This window comes from Phacochoerus africanus, chromosome 8, assembly GCF_016906955.1.
Source record: "Phacochoerus africanus isolate WHEZ1 chromosome 8, ROS_Pafr_v1, whole genome shotgun sequence".
NCBI classification, from domain to species: domain Eukaryota; kingdom Metazoa; phylum Chordata; class Mammalia; order Artiodactyla; family Suidae; genus Phacochoerus; species Phacochoerus africanus.
Window position 1 is genome coordinate 95,978,699 of NC_062551.1, and position 17,803 is coordinate 95,996,501.

Below are 17,803 nucleotides of genomic sequence, written 5' to 3' on the forward strand. Positions count from 1 at the left end.
GTTCACAGGTGTTCCACCTGCTGCCAGAATATATCCTCATTCTTCCCGAAAGTGAGGATCACATGAACCTTTCTTCCTTCTTTCCTTCCTTCTCTCTCCCCCCTTCCCTCTCTCCAGCTCTTTCTGCTTTAGATTTTGACCAATGCAAATGTTAGAGAACTCTCTGAAGTGCAAAACAAAAAAGGCAAGTTTGTGTGCAGAGCAGGCCTGGCTGTCCCGCACTGGCCAGAGTGTGCTTCCTCTCTCTGTCCCTCTTCAGTAAGAGCGGGACAGAAAGCTTGCAGGTGTTTCCTGACCTTCTAATCAGATCCTCAGTGAAAGGCAGCCTTTTATCCCGTGTGGATAATTTCACAAGGTTACTCTTAAGTATAAGGTATATGAAATATATCTAATATCATCTGTATGAAACCTACCTAATATAATCTAATTGGGGTAAGCCAGTGGGATGTTTTAACCCCTTAAAACTAGGGGTTTTTTTTGTTTTTTTTTAAGAAAAAGAACTTAGAGGATTTCCTGTATATACACAAATATTTAAGCTGTTACCTTGTAATGCACCTCTAAGTACAAGATTTGAGATGCTACAAGGATTTGAAGCACATTTTTACTAGTTTGTCTTTTGTTGCATTTGAGTTGGTATTTTCTTTGGACATGTGGTGACTTGTGGTTAGTGCTTTACTTCCCTAAGAATGGTGGCTACTTGTGTTCTCTCTGAGCATGCGCCCCTGAAAGGTGGGACTGTGATGTCCTCAGACACCAACTGCTGTGTCCTCCCCTTGCATCCCCTCCCCTCAAGCTTGGTCTGGAGATGGTGGCACAGGGTGGGATTGCCATGGTGCTCTGCTGTCATTTTCTTTTTATTCTCCTGCTAGAGATGATGGAAGAACTATCAAACACTTGTCTACAAAATCTAGTCAATTTTTGTTGAGAAATCCAGGCCATTTAGTAATAACTGCATTATTTTGGAAGCATTTTAGATAAGAGTTTTCGGAGTCATACACCCTAGGCTTACAGAGAACTTACATAGAATTTTGTCTGTAGTGGGTAACTTTAGAATATTTCAGCTGAGGAAGGGCGAGCAGGAGAGCTGAACCTGACATTTGGATCCCAGCTGCTGGTTTAGCACTTTTCCAGTCATGCCAGGAACTAAGGTGAAGTCCTTGCTTTGGACCTTTATGATCACAGAAAAGGGGCATTCTTTCCTGCCTGTGCTTCTGCTTCCTTCGTCCCACAGCCTGACAGCTGGGGAACGTTTGCTGGAGCCCTGTCACTGTCCAGCTTGACTTGGCAGCACAGGGTTATTAGCTATTTTCAGACACCCACATCCATACTTGAGAGCAGGTATCCAAACTGGTGATTAGACCTAGTTTTTAGGCATCAAAACATGTTTAATATTTCATTGTCCAAGAGGATTTGATCTCAGGAAATACCCCATTCCTCCTTGGTTAAAAAAGTGTGTTTGCTTTTCCTATTGCTTTTCTGTTGAGGGGCTCAGCAGTGGCCTCAGCATTTGAGCCTGTATTTGTGACACTCGAGCAGCTCCGATTGGAATTTTCTACTTACTTTGGGACAATCACCAGAATGTCGAGGCATCAGAAGCTGGCATTGGTGGCAACTTTTAGCACCAAGTGCACAGTGTGCCCCTGATTAAGAACCATTAGGCTGCCTCCCCAGGAGCAGAGATTGACAGTGAGGCAAGCCCACTTGCTCCTGGGCAGATCGGGTTAGTAAGAGGGTTCACACGTGGCATGGGGGCCAGGACAGTCTCAGATTAGGAACAGTTCCCCTGCCCCTCACAGAAAGGAAGCCAGAGGAGGACAAAATGGGGGCCAAGGCGGGAAGTTATTTTAACTATTATCCCTTAGGATTGTCACAGTTTATTACTAAGACTGTAAGAATACCCCCCAACACATAGAACATTTAACTACAAAGACTATACACACTTAGAGTAATGAGAAACAATGCAGATATATTTTACTTAACCTGTGGGGAGGAGGTCCTGGGCCCGGGGCCACCTTCTCCATTGTGGCAGGGCTGCCCCAGCTCCCGAGGCCAGGACTGCTGCAGCGGGAAGAGTGGCAGCCGCACCTGTCACCACTGAGGGCGTAGAGCCAGTGTCATGGCAGTGCTGGCTCCCAGCCCACAGGGACTGGGCTTGTTTGGCAAGGAAGGCTGCAATAGTAGCTCCCTGTGCTGGGGCTGTGCGTGGCAGGACACCCTCCAGCCTTCCCGACAGTGCCCTGTTGTCCACGTGACATGTGGCAATGGAGCTGATACTTGAGCCCCCCAGTCTGTAAGTTCCAAAGCCTGTGCCGCCCTTGACCAGTAAGCAGGAAATCTCACAGAAGTGGGACCTCAGGCTCCCACACAAAAGCTCGGGCTGGACCCAGCCTAGCTTGGGGCCCGAGAGCAGGCCAAGGGGTGGGTGTCTGGCCTACCATTTGCGAGATCAGAGTCTGCACTGTGGTGTAAAGCTGCTTACTCCAGATCCTTACAGCACTACCAGGGTACACACGAAATTCGACTGGCCTCCCAACACATTACATCACAGAGGAGCAGCTGTACACAGGTGTGCATAAATACATATACTGCTTCCTGGTAGGGCCTTTGAAAGTCTATTTCAGTTACCACTGTGTTGTTCAAGTGACTGGAACTGGAGCTTTTGCTCTTCCGATTTTCAAAAGTTTGTGTATGGGAGCTCCCCTTGTGGCATGGGGGGTTACGAACACGACTAGTATCCATGTGGATTCGGGTTCAGTCCCTGGCCTTAGATCCTGTCCTTGCCATGAGCTGTGGTGTAGGCCGTCAGCTGCAGCTCTGATTCAACCCCTAGCCTAGAAACTTCCATATGCCACATGTGTGGCCCTAAAAAGCGAAAAAGAAAAGTGAGCCTATAAAGATGAATGAGGTTTGCATTAGGGCAAAAGCCCAAAGTCTGGACAGAAACATGACATCAAAACAATGAACTTTCCAAATGTAAAGTTTGGGGGGTTTTTTTTGTTTGTGTGTTTGTTTATTTTTACTATTGGGCTCTTCTAAAACATGCATTTTAATTAGAATCCATTCAAAGCAAAACATCGAAACTGTAATGACGGAGTTCCTGTCATGGCTCAGTGGTTAACGTATCTGACTAGGAACCATAAGGTTGTGGGTTCGATCCCTGGCCTTGCTCAGTGGGTTAAGGATCCGGCATTGCCATGAGCTGTGGTGTAGGTTGCAGACGCAGCTCGGATCCCGAGCTGCTGTGGCTCTGGCGTAGGCCAGCGGCTACAGCTCCGATTAGACCCCTAGCCTGGGAATTTCCATATGCTGCGGAAGCGGCCCTAGAAAAGGCAAAAAGACAAAAAAAAACCTAAAAAACAGTGTAATGACAGAAATCTGATTATGATGTTTTAAGTAACAGGCTAATTATAAATTCAGGTGTCGTCATAGAGGGTCAAAGTGTTTATTCCAAGGCCACTATGAGTGGATCTCTGAAAGGTTCTGGAGGTTTCTTTCATGCACACCTTGTTTTTCTACATGTCCCCTTGATGGTGTGAAGAGGGCTGCCTGAGCGCTTCCTTGTCCATCTGCTTAGCAGTTGGTAGCTCTGCTCTTTCACAGACAAGCCAGCAAACAGAAGTCAGTCCAAAAAAGAGTGGCAGGGCCTGGGGTCCAGGGAGGCCCCAAAGTGCAGTGGGAGCTCCTCAAATACCAGGCTGGGGAGAGGGCTGTTCTGTCCTATGCAGAGTGTGGCCTGTGTGGAGGATGTGGGTCTGGACACCTCCCTGGCTGGCAGTGCCTGGGCTCTCGAGGCTCATGCCAGGCTCCTTGATCCCTGTCACTTCAGCTCCAGCCTGATGGACAGCTCCCCGGGTCATCAGCAGCCTCTGGAGATTGCCCAGCACACACAGCCAGGGCACAGGACGGGGTCCCACAGGCCTCATCAGTGGAGACATCCCGCCTCCTGTCATCTCTCAGTGCCATGCTGAGCCCCGCTGCCCAGGGTGGATACCAGTGGGACCACTGACCATCTCCTGCTGCCTCCTCCAGGACAGCTCCAGGTAACCTCCCTGCACCCAGACCTTCAACCTCGTGGACTCCTCAGTGTTTACTGAGCCCAGTCAGGGAGGAATCTCCCCTCCTGTGTGGAACTTTCTCTGTGAGGAAGGCTTATACCCATCTTACCTTCACTGCGGGATGGAAGTTTGGGGAATATTCTGTCATACTTCTCAAATATCTGCTGAATAAGAGATTATAGAATTTATTCCAGAGCATAGTATGATTTATCAGTGACTATTTGCTGTTTTAAGGGAGAGAAATCCTTTTTTTTATAGCCATTTTCTTCTTCATAGCTTTCTAATCCCCTTTCCGAAACAATCTTTAAAAAAATCAAATAAGTGTTGTAAGTCATAGAGTTAAAACTCATGAGAGTTTTGGGTCCATACAGTTATTTAAATGAACTTTAAGGTTTTACTTTAAGGTTCCTTACATATAGAAATTCAAAAGTAGGAGTTCCTGTTGTGGTGCAGTGGAAACGAATCTGACTAGGAACCACGAGGTTGTGGGTTTGATCCCTGGCCTCGCTCAGTGGGTTAATGATCTGGTGTAGCCGTGAGCTGTGGTGTGGGTTGCAGGCGCAGCTCGGATCTGGCGTTCCTGTGGCTGTGGCATAGGCCGGTAGCTGTAGCCCCGACTGGACCCCCTAGCCTGGGAACCTCCATATGCCATGGGCTGCCCTAAGGGGGGGAAAAAAAAATAGAAGTAGAAGTTCCTGTTGTGGCTCAGCAGGTTAAGAATCTGACTGGTATCCATGAGGATGGGGGTTCAATCCCTGAACTCGCTGAGTGGGTTAAGGATCCAGTGTTGCCACAAGCTGCGGCACAGTTTACAGATGCAGCTCCGACTCAACCCCTTAGCCTGGGAACTTCCATGTGCTGCAGGTGCAGCCCTGAAAAAAAAAAAAGTAATTTATTTCCTGTAACCAAGCTAAACTCAGCTTATTCTAAGTAGTTTGGTAGATTGTATGAAGATTTTGTGTGTTCAGTCATCTCTGAATCTTTATTTAGAGCTTAAGAGATAATATCTCATTTGTCAGTGAAGGAAATTTAGGTTCCTTTTGCTACATTGTAATGGACTGAAAACCTCTGACACCCAGGACCTGAGCCTTGAGAGCACCTGCCCTGTGTGGAATGCTTCTTAGACGCCTCCTTCTAGTTATGGGCTAAGGTGACTCCAGTTTCTTTGTGACAGCGTCCAGAGCCTGAAGGAAATACCTCATCTCATCTCAGATGACGATTCCTGAATGTTGTTTGTAGGACCCGGCACTGTGATGTGATCTGACCAGGGTTTATAGCAGACTATGAGGATTTCTAAAGTCAGAGTGAGTAAGAGCTGAATGGGAAGGTTAGCTGGGGAACCATAAGAACCATTTTTGAAACAGGTTTTGAAACACATGTAGTACCCCCCCCCCCCCCCCGTGTACTTTGTGAAAGTTGAAAAAAAGGAGACATGTGTAGCACTGATTATTTTTAATGATTTCTGAGCTATGGTTTGACCACAGCATTAAGTACAAGCAGGAAAGGCTGATTTTATAACACAAAGCACTTAGAGCACCATCTTTCTTTAAAGGTACTTATTGTGGCAACAGACTTGGGTCTAAGAAAGACATCACCATTGCTCAGATAACAGGCACAACAGTTGGGAGTCTTTCTGTGTAGAACTGGGAATCATGTTGAAAAGTAAGTGGATTATCATAGCTCATGTGAACAACTAAAAAGTTTAAATGCAGCTGTGCTTTTTCATTATAAAGCAGCCTACTGAAAATTGAACTAAATGCTATGGATAATATTGTACATATTTGAAAACAGCTTTTACACCAGAAAGTGAGATATTGGAAAGCCATAAAATGAAAAATAGCAATATACCAGCAAGCACATGAAAATGAACCAGTGACATTAACAGTAAAGTTTCAGCCTCCATCAGTTCTGTGGAAAGGAAGCAATGGTGTGGTAACAGATGTCCAGAGTCTCAAACATCCACTCTGTTTGGCCTTCCTCCCAAGAGGTGGGACCTGGGGCAGTGTTTGACAAGCCGGGTCCTTGGCCCTTGAGCTGAACCACCAAGGCCACTGCACACACAGATCTGCATCTTCCCATGAAAAGTTGATCCAAGAAGGCCTGACTTCTGCTCCGTTCGCATCAAGAGTTGCAGAGATGTTTTCAGTTTAAGAACAGTCAGTAACTTGTTTTCTGGAGGACAAGGGTATGAGTCCATTGTGCACGTACAGCACAGAGCAAATCACAGAATTCATTGGAGTTAACATCCTCTGATGACAGAGTAGACTGGAGACATCGGATGGGCGGAACTTGACTGATGGCCTCTGTGGACAGCACTGGGAAGCTCCATGCTCATACCCACGATTCACTGGTTGACAGAGCAAACGCTGTCATGGGCTTCTCTGTTTTTAATATTAAAATGTTTGAAGACAAATGCAGAGGCCACAGTGAGACACTAAAAACGGAGTTGGAAGCAGATGGTGTGTCAGAGGATGTCTGTGACGTGCAACATGGTCCCCAGTTGGCAGCAAAACCTACTTTGGTTCTGGGGTCATGATCACCGGGATACCCCAAAAGGGAAGACTTGGCCTGAGAGCCAGCCAGCTAATTAGAACCGGTAACAAAGCTGTTTCTGAGAGTGAGGCTTCTGTCAAGTGCACTGATTTGTCCTGAGTTATTTTTCCTGCAAATGCTACTGCTTGTCCATTGGTTCCACAGCTTCAGTTTGTCAGAAAGGCACAGAGACAGATGGTCACAAAGGCATCTGGGCTGCCAGCCAGTGTGCTTGCCCTGAGAGGTTCTGCCACGGGACCTGCCCTTTCATTCTACAACATGGGATATAAGGTCCCTTCAAGTTGAAAAATCAGTATTTTTTCCTAACTAATACTGGTCCAACTGAGCATTTACTGAAGGGATTAAAATAAGCATCTGATGGGACTAAAAAGCTGTGGGATTTTTTTAAATTATTTCATTAGAAGTATTTTCACAATGCAGATTCAAGTCTGATTGCTATATATTTGCTGGCCATAGGCTGTGGCTTGCTTGTTCGGACTTGTTGCCCGTGCGTTATAATATTGATGCTTAGTAGGAAAATGAACTACATAGGCTTTTTATCTGTGTGCATCCTTTTGCAAATTCCTTACAAAAGAGGACAAAGCATATAGGCATTTAAAAATTCTATGCCATTTCTGTTAAAATTGGTATCTATACATTAGATTGCAGTGTAAAGAAATGTTTATTCTACCCATTGGGTAGGAAATGAGTGTAATGTTTTCACTTGGCATTCAGCACCTTACACATGAAAACCTAAGACAGGCCCCGAAAAGCACCATTGTAGGTCAGGCACACAGAGGTGGGGCCTGGTTCCCACATCTGCTGAAGACACCTGGACCACTTAAAACTACTGCCTCCCCGAGCTCTTTAAAGGACTGTTCTACGTAGCCGGCCTCTAGGGCTCCCACCCCAGCACGTGCCCCACACCCACCATAAGTCACCCACACTGAGAACAGTGCTACCTGGCCTCTGTGGCTCCCACCCCAGCACTTCGCATGCGCGCGCGCACACACACACACACCCCCCACCATGTGTCACACACACTGAGAACAGTGCTGCCTGTACGGCTCCCTCTCTGTGAGTGAGCTTTCTCACTCGGCTGACCTGGAAGATAGCAGCAGTGGCAGCAGGTTATCCCAGCCGTGAATGTGAACTTGAACTGTGCAAGATGCAGCCATGTGGGAGGTGAAACCACCTAAGCTAAAATCCTAACTCCTATAAAGGGCTGGCAAGGATGTCCACAGCCACCCACGTCTCTGGGACCTGCATGAGACCTGGGTGAGAGCAATTCCTTCATCTGCATTTGCTATGTCCCTTTAGAGACACTGTCCTTACACTGCGGGGACTTGGCAATGCGTCTGCACATTGCCAAGGCTGTCGTGACTGGGGAACAGGCTGAGCAGAGGGGGAGCCTGGTTCCTGCTCTTCTGTCAAGGTTGGGGGTATGGGGGTGGTAAGGCCCTCATCCAGCACTGGTGCATTTCTGGTTTCAATGTATAGACAAGATCCAAACACTAACAAAAGCCAAGTATCCTTCCCAGTTTTTCCTTCACAGACACGGAGGTGTGGGGAGCATCCCCCAGCCCCTGCCTGCGGCAGGACCCACCAGGATGGCAGCCTGTGGCCATGACAGGGGGAGCTGCTATGGAAGGTGGAGATGGAAATGGACTCTGTCCGCCCTGAGCAGCTTTCTGACAGTGCTTTGCCTCTGAGGCCGTCTCGTGCACCTGGACAAGAAGATCCAGGTAAGTGAGGATGGAGGTGATAACCTGAAGCTCAAGATGCACTCATCTGATTGCAGGTCTCCTTGCTCATGAGGAAGGTTCCCACCTTCCTGCTAGCCCATGTTCTCTCCCAGCAAGGGTGACTGGGTTTAAGTGTCGTCCTCATGACAAACCTTCCTAAGCTCTGCCCCTCAGCTGTACTTGGGCTGTGTGTCCAAGGATATCTATGGTGCAGTGGTCAGAAGGTATGCTTGTCAAGGTTTTTTTAATAATGAATTTTGGTCATGGAAGAGATAACTTGGTAAATGCATAATTTGTTTAGCAGAATATTCTCTGTACTAAAGGGCGGCCTTAGTGTCTGAGGAACAAGGCTTTCTGAAAAAGCCAGTAGGTGCTGGATGTTCCTGTAAACAGGACTCGGTGTGTCTGGGCTTCATGCCCTGTGAGTTGCTAGGACAAAGAAGTCACGGAGCCCCACTCCCACCCACTGCTCACCAATGGCCTAAAACCTTGGTTTCTAAACTGGACCCGCGGGCTCCACCATCATCCTGAACGTTAGGCCCCAATGACCAACATGTGTCTTCACGGTTGCTCTTCCTTCTGCAGCAGGCTGGCTGCAGCCTTTGAAGGAACAGAGGTCCAAAGCACCTTCTCCCTGTGTGTCTGAGAATTGACGGTCCAATTTATGACCCTGGCTTTTAAACTAATTCTTATGGAGGTCCAGCCTCAGAGACCATTCGAGTCCTGGTCTGATGCATCTGCATCTTCAAACAACAATTTCCATCAGAGGCAGTTCTCTAGGGTGGTGAAGGGAGCAACCTCTGTCCAGAAGGATAACTGACGTTACTTGAATTCAGTGTTCGGCTAGGCCTGTGGACACCTGCCAAACATCCACTCACTTACAAGTGACTACAGGCTTCCTGTGCTTCACCCACCCGCTCCAGCAAAGTGTAGCTTTGGAACCAAGACACCATCAGCACTGCTCCTCATGCTGCATCAAGGGGGATGCCTGGCCAATAATCTGCCCAAGCCCCCCAGGGGGTCCTAGCTAGACAGACATCTTCACTGGCGGTGTGAAAGGAAGTCTCATGCCCCTCGAGTCCACCTCCCTCAGGCAAGGTTCCCATGGCCCTCAGCTGACGTGTCAGGGGCCATCTCTGTGTGTCCTGGGGATCTCGCCACAGCCCTCACTGAGCACGCTGCCCAGCAGGGCTGGAGCGTAGTGACAGCCACTGACCACCTTCTCTCCTGGAGTCTGGCTAGTGCTGTGGATGTTTCTGAGAGAGGTGTCCTCCAAACCAGACCCAACCCAGGGACCTACCGAGCAGGGGGAGCCTAGGAGAGGAGTGGTGGGTGGGACTAGCAGTGGCAGTATAAGGTCCCCCACCGGGCAGCCACCTCTAAGACCAGGACATGGGACACTCAAACTGCAGCTCAGAATCCCTGTGAGAGCAGTCAGGGGGCTGCAGAAGAGCCCCCACCCTCACCCTGGGTGCACCAAAGGGAGTGAGCAAGTAACAAGTCTCCTGGTTTACAGGAGAAATGTTTGTAAATGTACACAGTAGCCAACTCAGACTAACAGCATTTCAGGTTAGTTTTCTAGTTGCATTTTGGCTGCAGCTTGTGCTTTTTGTCCTGTGCAGAGTCTAGCCTCCCTCACACAAGGCTTCCCGTGCGGGCCAGCGTGCTGTGCGGGAGGACTGCCAACTGTCGTACTAACCAGCCATCCCGGCCTGAGCTCAGTTTTCCAGGAAAGGGGCAAACACAGGAACACGCTGAGCAGTCACGGGTTTCAACAGTATACAAATAACCACCTTGCATTTTAAACAATTTATTGCATAAAATAACGTGTGTATCTGAGTATGTTTCATGCTACAGTGAAAAAAAAATCTGAATGATGGAAGAAACTGCGCTGCTGGCAGACCAGGGCAGCACTGTGTGGCCCTGGGTGTGTAAGTGCAGGTGTCGGTCATTGTTAAACACACAGCCTGAGATCAAGAGGGGAATGCTGAGGTTTGCCTCTTCCATCCAGAAGTTGCAGATGTTTCAGTGACGCATCCACTGAGATGTGATGAACTTCTTGGTGAATGTGGGGCTATGTCCTTTTTTGCATGGCTGTGAGGTAACAACCATCCACAGGTGAAAAAACATACAGAACTTCAAGTAAAGCTTCCTCGTTATCTTAAACACGAAGACAGTGCAACTTTTAAAAACGCAGCATCACAACACAAATTAACTCCTTGCATTCATCTGACTTCACTTTATACCTTGGCACACAAAACAGGAATTTAGAATCATGTTTTAAGAACAAAAGTTCCACAGTTTGGGGCGGGGGGGCAAACCGAGGATTCACCCCTGTAATGTATAGCACTTTCCTCTGTACTCGGGTTAACTGTAAAAACAGGGCATTCTGGTCTCTTCCTCTGCCAACTCAGCTTTCATAAATCAAACGCCCCCACTGTCTTCCAAGCACCCCTTTTCCTGGGTCCCCATGCACACCTTTTGCCACAACCAGCCCTGTCCCCACACTGCCTCCATGAACACTGCAGCCAGACTGGAGGTTTGTTCCCGTCTGGTCTGCCTGCCGCTACCCTGAGAGGGATCAGAAAAGACCGCTCGTTGTGCTGGCCGGGGTGGAGGGGCGACTCCCTCTGGCACCTGTGCCCGGCGGGTCAGGCGAGGTCCCCAGGCTTCCTGTCCTTGCCCTGGGCGGGCGGCACTATGCTCCCGGGTGCCCTGGGGGGCGCGGGGGCGGAGCCGCGGGGACAGCCCATGGCCTCGCTGTAGGGCGGGGGCGGCCCTTCCATTCGCCCGTGGCTGCTGCAGGTGCTGGCGCTGATGCCCGAGTGGCTGCTGGGCGGGCACGGGCCTCCGCTGCGCACCGATGCCAGCCCGTCGCTGTCGAATATGGTCCGGTTGGGCGGGGCCCGCACAGACTCGCGGTTGAGCTCAAGCTGCTGCTCAGGGTCCCGGAGCTGCAGGGCACAAGGCCCCTGGTACGGGGGCGGCTCCTCCCCATCCGACAGGGAGATGGTGGGGGGGAGGTCGATGTCGCGCTGCACGAAGGGGTAGGTGGGCTGGAAGCCGCCGAACCTGTCCCGCTCCCTCTGGAGGAAGGCGGGGCCGGGCACCCCGTCCCTGAACCGCGGGCCGAACATGAGCTGCACGGACAGAAAGGGAAGTTCACGCCTGGTCTGTTCCCACCCGGCTGAAAACTTCTTCCCCGACAAAACCAGGAAACGACTATTCATTCGAGGAAGGAAAGGGTCGTCTTCTCATTCCTCATGACTTCCACAACCTTCCCAAACCACGATGGTTCACTCTGGATAACTGGTTAACTGAAAAGGTGGGATTAATGGAGTCACTGCGCTTACATGCGTCCCACCGGGTCACGGGAAAGCAGGAGCCCCCCTGCCTGCCCACCTCCTTGGGGCCTGCTTCAGGCACGCAGCCCCTGCCTGCATCTGTGCCTGCGATTCAGAGCACTGGGGAGTGGGCAGGGTTTCCACTGTAAATTTAAGTTGTAACCTCTCCCGGGATGTCCCTGGAGCAGGCACGAGGCACTGGGTCAAGTATGAATCATTTATAGGAACTTGGTGCCCTTTCCAAGGTATTCCTTTAAAAATAGCTAACAAGTGACTGCTTTTCTTTCTGGTTCCCAGATTTTGTTTTGTCTTTCTGAAGGCCACACTTGCAGCATATGGAGGTTCCCAGGCTAGGGATCTAATGGGAGCTGTAGCCACCAGCCTTCACCAGAGCCACAGCAACTCGGGATCTGAGCCGCATCTGTGACCTACACCACAACTCATGGCTGAGCAAGGCCAGGTATCGAACCCACAACCTCATGGTTCCTAGTTGGGTTCATTAACCACTGTGCCAGGACAGGAACTCCCCCGGTTTTTGCAGTTATTTCTTTCCTGCAGTTATTTTTGGTTACTGACATGAAAATTTTTATATTCCAAAGTAAATAGGATTATAGATGGTTTTTTCCCCCCAAAAGAATCAAGGCACTCTGTTTCTTGACCCACTGCCACCCCACCACCTAGATTTCTTCTAGAGGAAGGATATATATATGTATGCAAAGATGTATGTTCATCCATCAACTTCTTTCACACTGTGGTTTAACTTATTTTTAGTCGTATGCTTTCAACTGGGAGATGGGGTGAATGGTGGCATGATGTTTACAAGCTGCACCACACCCATCATCTCATCCTTGGCAGCTTAAGGCATCAAGTGAACATCCGAGATTTTCTGAGGCGCTTTGGCCAGAGAATCACAGGCCTGGGGGCTGCTAGGGCAGCCCCTCCCCTACCTCCTAAGTCAAGTTATAGGCAGGCCTTTGACCTTCATCTGTGCTGACAGGTTCAATCCATCCACTGACCTGATTCATTCCCCTCTCCTGCCACCGCCCCCCATGTCCAGCCCCTTACCTCTGAGGCAGGCCGAGGTCCAGAGCCGTCTGAAGGCCACAGGCGTCCTTCCTGGCAGAATGGAGGGTGGGGGAACGATATCACAGGAAGGTCATTAGTCTGCACAGCTGCACCCAAAGCCAAGAGCTCACCCTCCAAGGCGAGCGGGCTGTTACCACCCGGAATAGAAGAGGCCCAAGTCCTGTGTCACCCACACCTTGATGGAGAATTGTGGCCACAGAGGGTCAGATCCCCAAGCGTGAGAGCCCTCTGGGCATCTTCTGGTAAGTTGATTCTTCAGTACAAATGCTTACAAGGCAGGCGAACCCTGACATCTAACTGCTTAATAGCTTTTTTTCAAAAAAGTTCATCCAGGAGTTCCCGTCATAGCTCAGCGGTAACAAACCCGACTAGGATCCATGAGGATGCAGGTTCCATCCCTGGCCTTGCTCTGTGGGTTAACAATCTGGCAATGCTGTGAGCTGAGATGTAGGTCACAGATGCAACTCAGATCTGGTGCTGTGCCTGTGGTGTAGGCCGGCAGCTGCAGTTCCAATTCGACCCCTAGCCTGGGAACTTACATATGCCATGGGCACAGCCCTAAAAAAGCAAAAAATAAAAATAAAAAAGGTTTGGCCAGACTGACAAGGTGACAAACAGAAGGCATGATAAAGGTCACTTCTAATGCCATAAACTTTGCAGAGCATTTCCGTATAGTACCCCTGTTGAACCCAAGTTGTTGGCTATTAGCATCTGCTGGGCTGTGACTAACAGGTGCCTGTCTTTCTAGGTCCCCAGGAATATGTGAATATGACCTTGTGCCTTCATGGCCTCCTGTGGTGTGAACAGCCCCAGGTCTCAGAGGCAAATGCCATCTCCCCTGAGCCCATGTGGGCCACAATCCAGCAGGGCACTCCTCACTGCAAGCAGGTGTGTCCCCCTGGGTTACCCACAGAGCAGCTGCGTTCAGAGCAAGTTTGGGCTGAATGCCTGCCTGAGTATACAAACAACTGTAACGATGACAGAGGGACAAGTGTCCGAGCCTCGGGCCTGCTCCTCTGCATCCAGGGGCACAGTCACTCTCGTTGAGAGCTACACAGAACATCTTTCAGTGTTCCACTCCTGCAACCGCAACAGCAGGTAGACGCTCAGTGCACAGTGTGGCGGCCAGGTGAACTGGGCAGGGAGGCCCCCGGAAGGGGTGGCACATGTTCTCAAAATGGAATGACCATCTTCAATGACTTAGTTCCCTAGAAATGAGCAAAACTGGAAAAGTGCCCAGCCGAGGCCCCCAAGCCTTCCACACACTCGTATTTCAGCACATTCTCATCTGCCTCCCTGTTCCCAGATCCCCACATGCTTCTTGGCCTCTGGCAGCCTGGAGCCCCTCCTGCTGGTGGCACCCCTCCTGGTCCCCCCACCCTTCTGGCCCCTTGGCCTGCTCCTGGTGGGCAGTGGGGGGGATGCCTCAGGGGCCACACTCTCCCTCCAGGCTCACATGGCCCCTTGTGGATCCCGCCATAGACCTCATCCCGCAGCACTGCCCTGGCCTCCCCTCTGCTGCCAGGATCCCCGCAGGGCCTCTCAGCACCCATGCCCAGTGCCCAGGGCCCCTCATGAGAACGACGCATGCCACCTTGTCCCCTGGGCTGGAACCTTGAGCTGAGACCCCATTTCTTCATCTGCAGATGGGAGGAGTTTTCCCTGTCTGCTCCTTTAGGAACCACCTTCTGTCTCAAGGGTGCAGGTGCTCACACCCACACAGTCACCTTTCATTACACTCAGGCAAGCCGTGAAGTAAGATTGTGGTGCCACAGGAACAAGACCTTGCCTGTACCTTCACCCGAACGCACTCCCTCTGTCCCAGCTGTCTCCTTGTGGGGACTGTCCACTGTCACTTCACGGCCAACCAGTTCATCCTCATCTTCATCCGCCACAGGCTGAAGGTTCTGGGCCACCCCACCCTCTGTCACCTCAGGGAAGCTGCTGGGACACAAGCAAGTTGGCCTGCCCCCTCTGGCCGCTCAGCACACTCCAGTTTGCTTTCTTACTGGCCTCATTCTCAAGCCAGGTCTGGTGTACCTGTTCCTAGTAAGGTTACTGGAGACACTGGAATGGAGCAGGATGCACCAGGCTATCCCTCCAGCCCCAGGACACTTAGAAGGGCATCCAGCTGTGGGGAGAAGGAAGTGGGCCCCACATCCTGTGTGTGAGCAGGCCCCCTCTTCACTCTCTGGTTTTTCCCAGAACAAAGGTGGTGACAACTTCGTATTACCAGACAGACAAGCCCTAACATCCACCCAGGTGCGGGTCTGTGAGGGCAAGTGGCCTTGAGCTGGGACGGCCCACTCTGCAGATGTAACCTCAGACAGCAGTGTGTGTAAATCCCTTTGTGGTGACACAGTTTGTGCAAAGCAAGGCCCCTGCTGAATATTTTGGCTTCTACTCAAGGGTTCCCCCTTCCCAGTGAATGAACATATCACATGGCCTTAAATATTTGAAAATCTGTTTTTCTCCCTGTCCTAGGGTGAGACTTTCAAAGCATTGGCAAAACTGATGTTTGCATCTGCAGCAACACCTTTGCCTTCTGATAAAATCAGTTTTCTCTGTTCTTCCTTTCCCCGGGCAGCCTCTCCAGCAGCTAAGGCTTCAGGGCTACTGCCTCTCCCACCACTGTGCCCGAGGACGGCAGTAACTGCTCAGGTGTGAGGGCAGCTCCTCATGACGTCAGTGTCCTCCCTGAACCAGACTCTCCAGCTACCTCTCCCTCCCAACTCCACTCCACCCAGGGCTCGGCCCTTGAGAGAAAGACAAATCTCGAAGGAAGCTCTGCTGGGAAGAGAAGAAAGCGAACCCTTCCATGTGCAGAACACCGAACAGATCAGTGAGGCCACTAGGAAGCAGGCAGCAAAGGAGTGTGCAGTGCCTCCTGGGCTCGGCTGGGAGAGTGAGCAGCGAGCGTGGGCGCCAGGGGGACCCACACGCGTGAGCCTCCTGTTGCATGTGAGAGGCACAGAGCGAGTGCTTCCCTGCGGCCACAGAGCTGGTGGGGGGGACAAAGCCAGGCCCCGGCCACCTCCCTTGGTGTCTCTGACAGCCCTGGGAGCCTCCCCAACAAGGGCCACTCGGAATTAGAATTAGAGGATTTTTTTCCCCCAGAACAAACCACACCAATTTTTAGGAACAAAGTAAAAAGAGATGAAACAAACTTAGATTATTAATGATAATGCCTATTTAGAAGGCTGCTAAAACTGGTTCATAAAAATTTTTATCAATTTTAGTTAAAACTCTGAGGATAGCTTGTTTGTCACAATACAGACCATGTTCAAATGCACTCCCTTGGGAGGCCGTAGGCTACAGATGCTCAGAACAGTCTGGGACAGTCTCGAGCATCAGCCTACGTGAGCAGAGGGTGTGTTCTCACTATAAAAGCACCACACAGACACGTCTCCTCGCAGGAGTCTTAACACAGGCCAGGCCCTCCCTCTGTCCACCTCCACTCCCTGTGTCCTTCCAACCTTTCTCTACAGCGCCAGCTTGCAGCTCAGCTAACACCAGCCTTACTCATTGTCGCCCTGGGCTGTACACCAAAACGATATCATGAACTTCATCAGCAACATCTGAAGACTCTAAACAAAGTTTGGCTGGTACCAAAAATCAAATCCATCCTCAGAGAACAGATAAGAAAAAGGAAGACTTGCCATCATTGAAAAGTTCTTTAAAAAGCGTCTTGAAAATGTTACTAATAATAACCTGTAAGCTCTGAAGGTAACGTTAGAACCGTTCCGAACAAGCTCACCAGCATAAAGATGATCTGAGTTACTCGCTTGCTTTAAAGACATGTCTTGGGGATTCGCTGTGTTATACCTATGGCCCAGCGTCCTTATCCAATTTCTGCCAGCAACTTGGCCTCCTTTCTCTTACTTGAAGGAGACATTCTCATTTGAAGCTCTTAAAATTGTTTAATCTCCTAATGCTTCAAGGAGGAACCTTTTAAATAGCTGGTCTGCAAAAGGCATGCTCCTGCAGAGACAAACAGGAGGCAGACGGTAGGATCCAGTGCCTGAAACGGGGTGGCAGGAATCCAGCATAGGGAGCCTGTGCCCTGGACCAGCCAGCGGTCAGAGCCTCGCCCGCTACACCTCACCATCAGGCGCTCATTTTTTGCACTGAAAATGGTTCACATCTATCATTGTAGAAATGCTTTCCTAATGCAGGCTGACGTAGGCAGGGATGAGCTAAGGCTGAGGCAGAGGGGCCAGAATGGGCTGTGGGCCTGCCCTTCCCTGGACCTGGCCATACCTGCAGTGTAGCCAGAGTGGCTTCTCGAGGCATCCGGGGATGGAGAGGAGCCAACAGACTGTGGCCCTGCCCCAAGCACGGGCCTGGGCAGCTGTCCTGCCCAGACTCACCTGGCTGAACAGCCCATCTAGTGAGAATGATCTTACTTCCACAAGGAAGTCCTCTCATTTTTCTGGGAGCCAATGGCCCTCTTTATCCATCTTTGTTTTCAGCTTTACAGTGGAGACATGAGGGCAGAAGAAATTGTTTTCTCTAAAAGCAATCACCAGGCAAAGCTGCCTGCAGCTGAGGCCCCATGCAGGGGTGGGACCCCAGCCAGAGGTCGGCCCCAGCCCGGGCAGCAAAGCAGGAGTACAAGCCAGTGTGGCCGATATGCTCGCTTTTCAAGGAAAGGTGTAAATTTCCATTTTTACGTGAAATCTCCCCGTTCTTACAAGATGGAGCAACTTTTGTCAAGACAGCCTGTGGGGGGAACCACAAACACTGGCCCCACCCAAGGCCACGGCTGAATTCCGTAGGAAGGGTCTCTGGGGGACGAATGTCTGCCCCATCCTTCCCGGCGTCCCCACAGAGCTGGCAGGGCTGGTGAGGCTGGGGCCCCAACTGCCGGCCTGGCGCTGCTTTGGCTCCAGGGAGGCCATGCACCGTACTTCATAGTTGATTTAATCCCTGCAGCAGCTGGTAATGAAGACATGCCCGACACAACTCCTTTAGTTATTTTGTTAATTGAAATTGCTGGTTTTACAGGTCAAAATGGCTGCACAAGCAGAATTCACGTGGT

General features: G+C 50.4%; 1 protein-coding gene and 1 long non-coding RNA gene across 12 annotated transcripts in view; one reads left to right on the plus strand and one right to left on the minus strand.

Moving 5' to 3' along the window:
- The first annotated feature begins 3,309 nt into the window (after positions 1-3,309).
- Positions 3,310-10,171, plus strand: LOC125134374 (uncharacterized). Of its 2 annotated transcripts, none has more exons than XR_007136620.1 (2): positions 3,310-4,040; positions 5,608-10,171. It is a non-coding gene; the product is annotated as an uncharacterized LOC125134374 (long non-coding RNA). The 2 variants fall into 2 exon arrangements; XR_007136621.1 differs by lacking the exon at positions 3,310-4,040 and adding an exon at positions 4,892-5,359.
- A 422-nt stretch (positions 10,172-10,593) lies between these two features.
- Positions 10,594-17,803, minus strand: part of LDLRAD4 (low density lipoprotein receptor class A domain containing 4) — a 170,601-nt gene continuing 163,391 nt past the window's right edge. For all 10 annotated transcript variants that reach the window (XM_047793598.1, XM_047793596.1, XM_047793593.1 and 7 more), the window contains 2 exons: positions 12,742-12,792; positions 10,594-11,472 (listed from right to left, as the gene is read on the minus strand). In XM_047793598.1, coding sequence (XP_047649554.1) covers positions 10,984-11,472; positions 12,742-12,792 — 540 coding nt within the window. In that variant the 3' untranslated portion in view covers positions 10,594-10,983. The remainder of the gene's footprint in view (positions 11,473-12,741; positions 12,793-17,803) is intronic.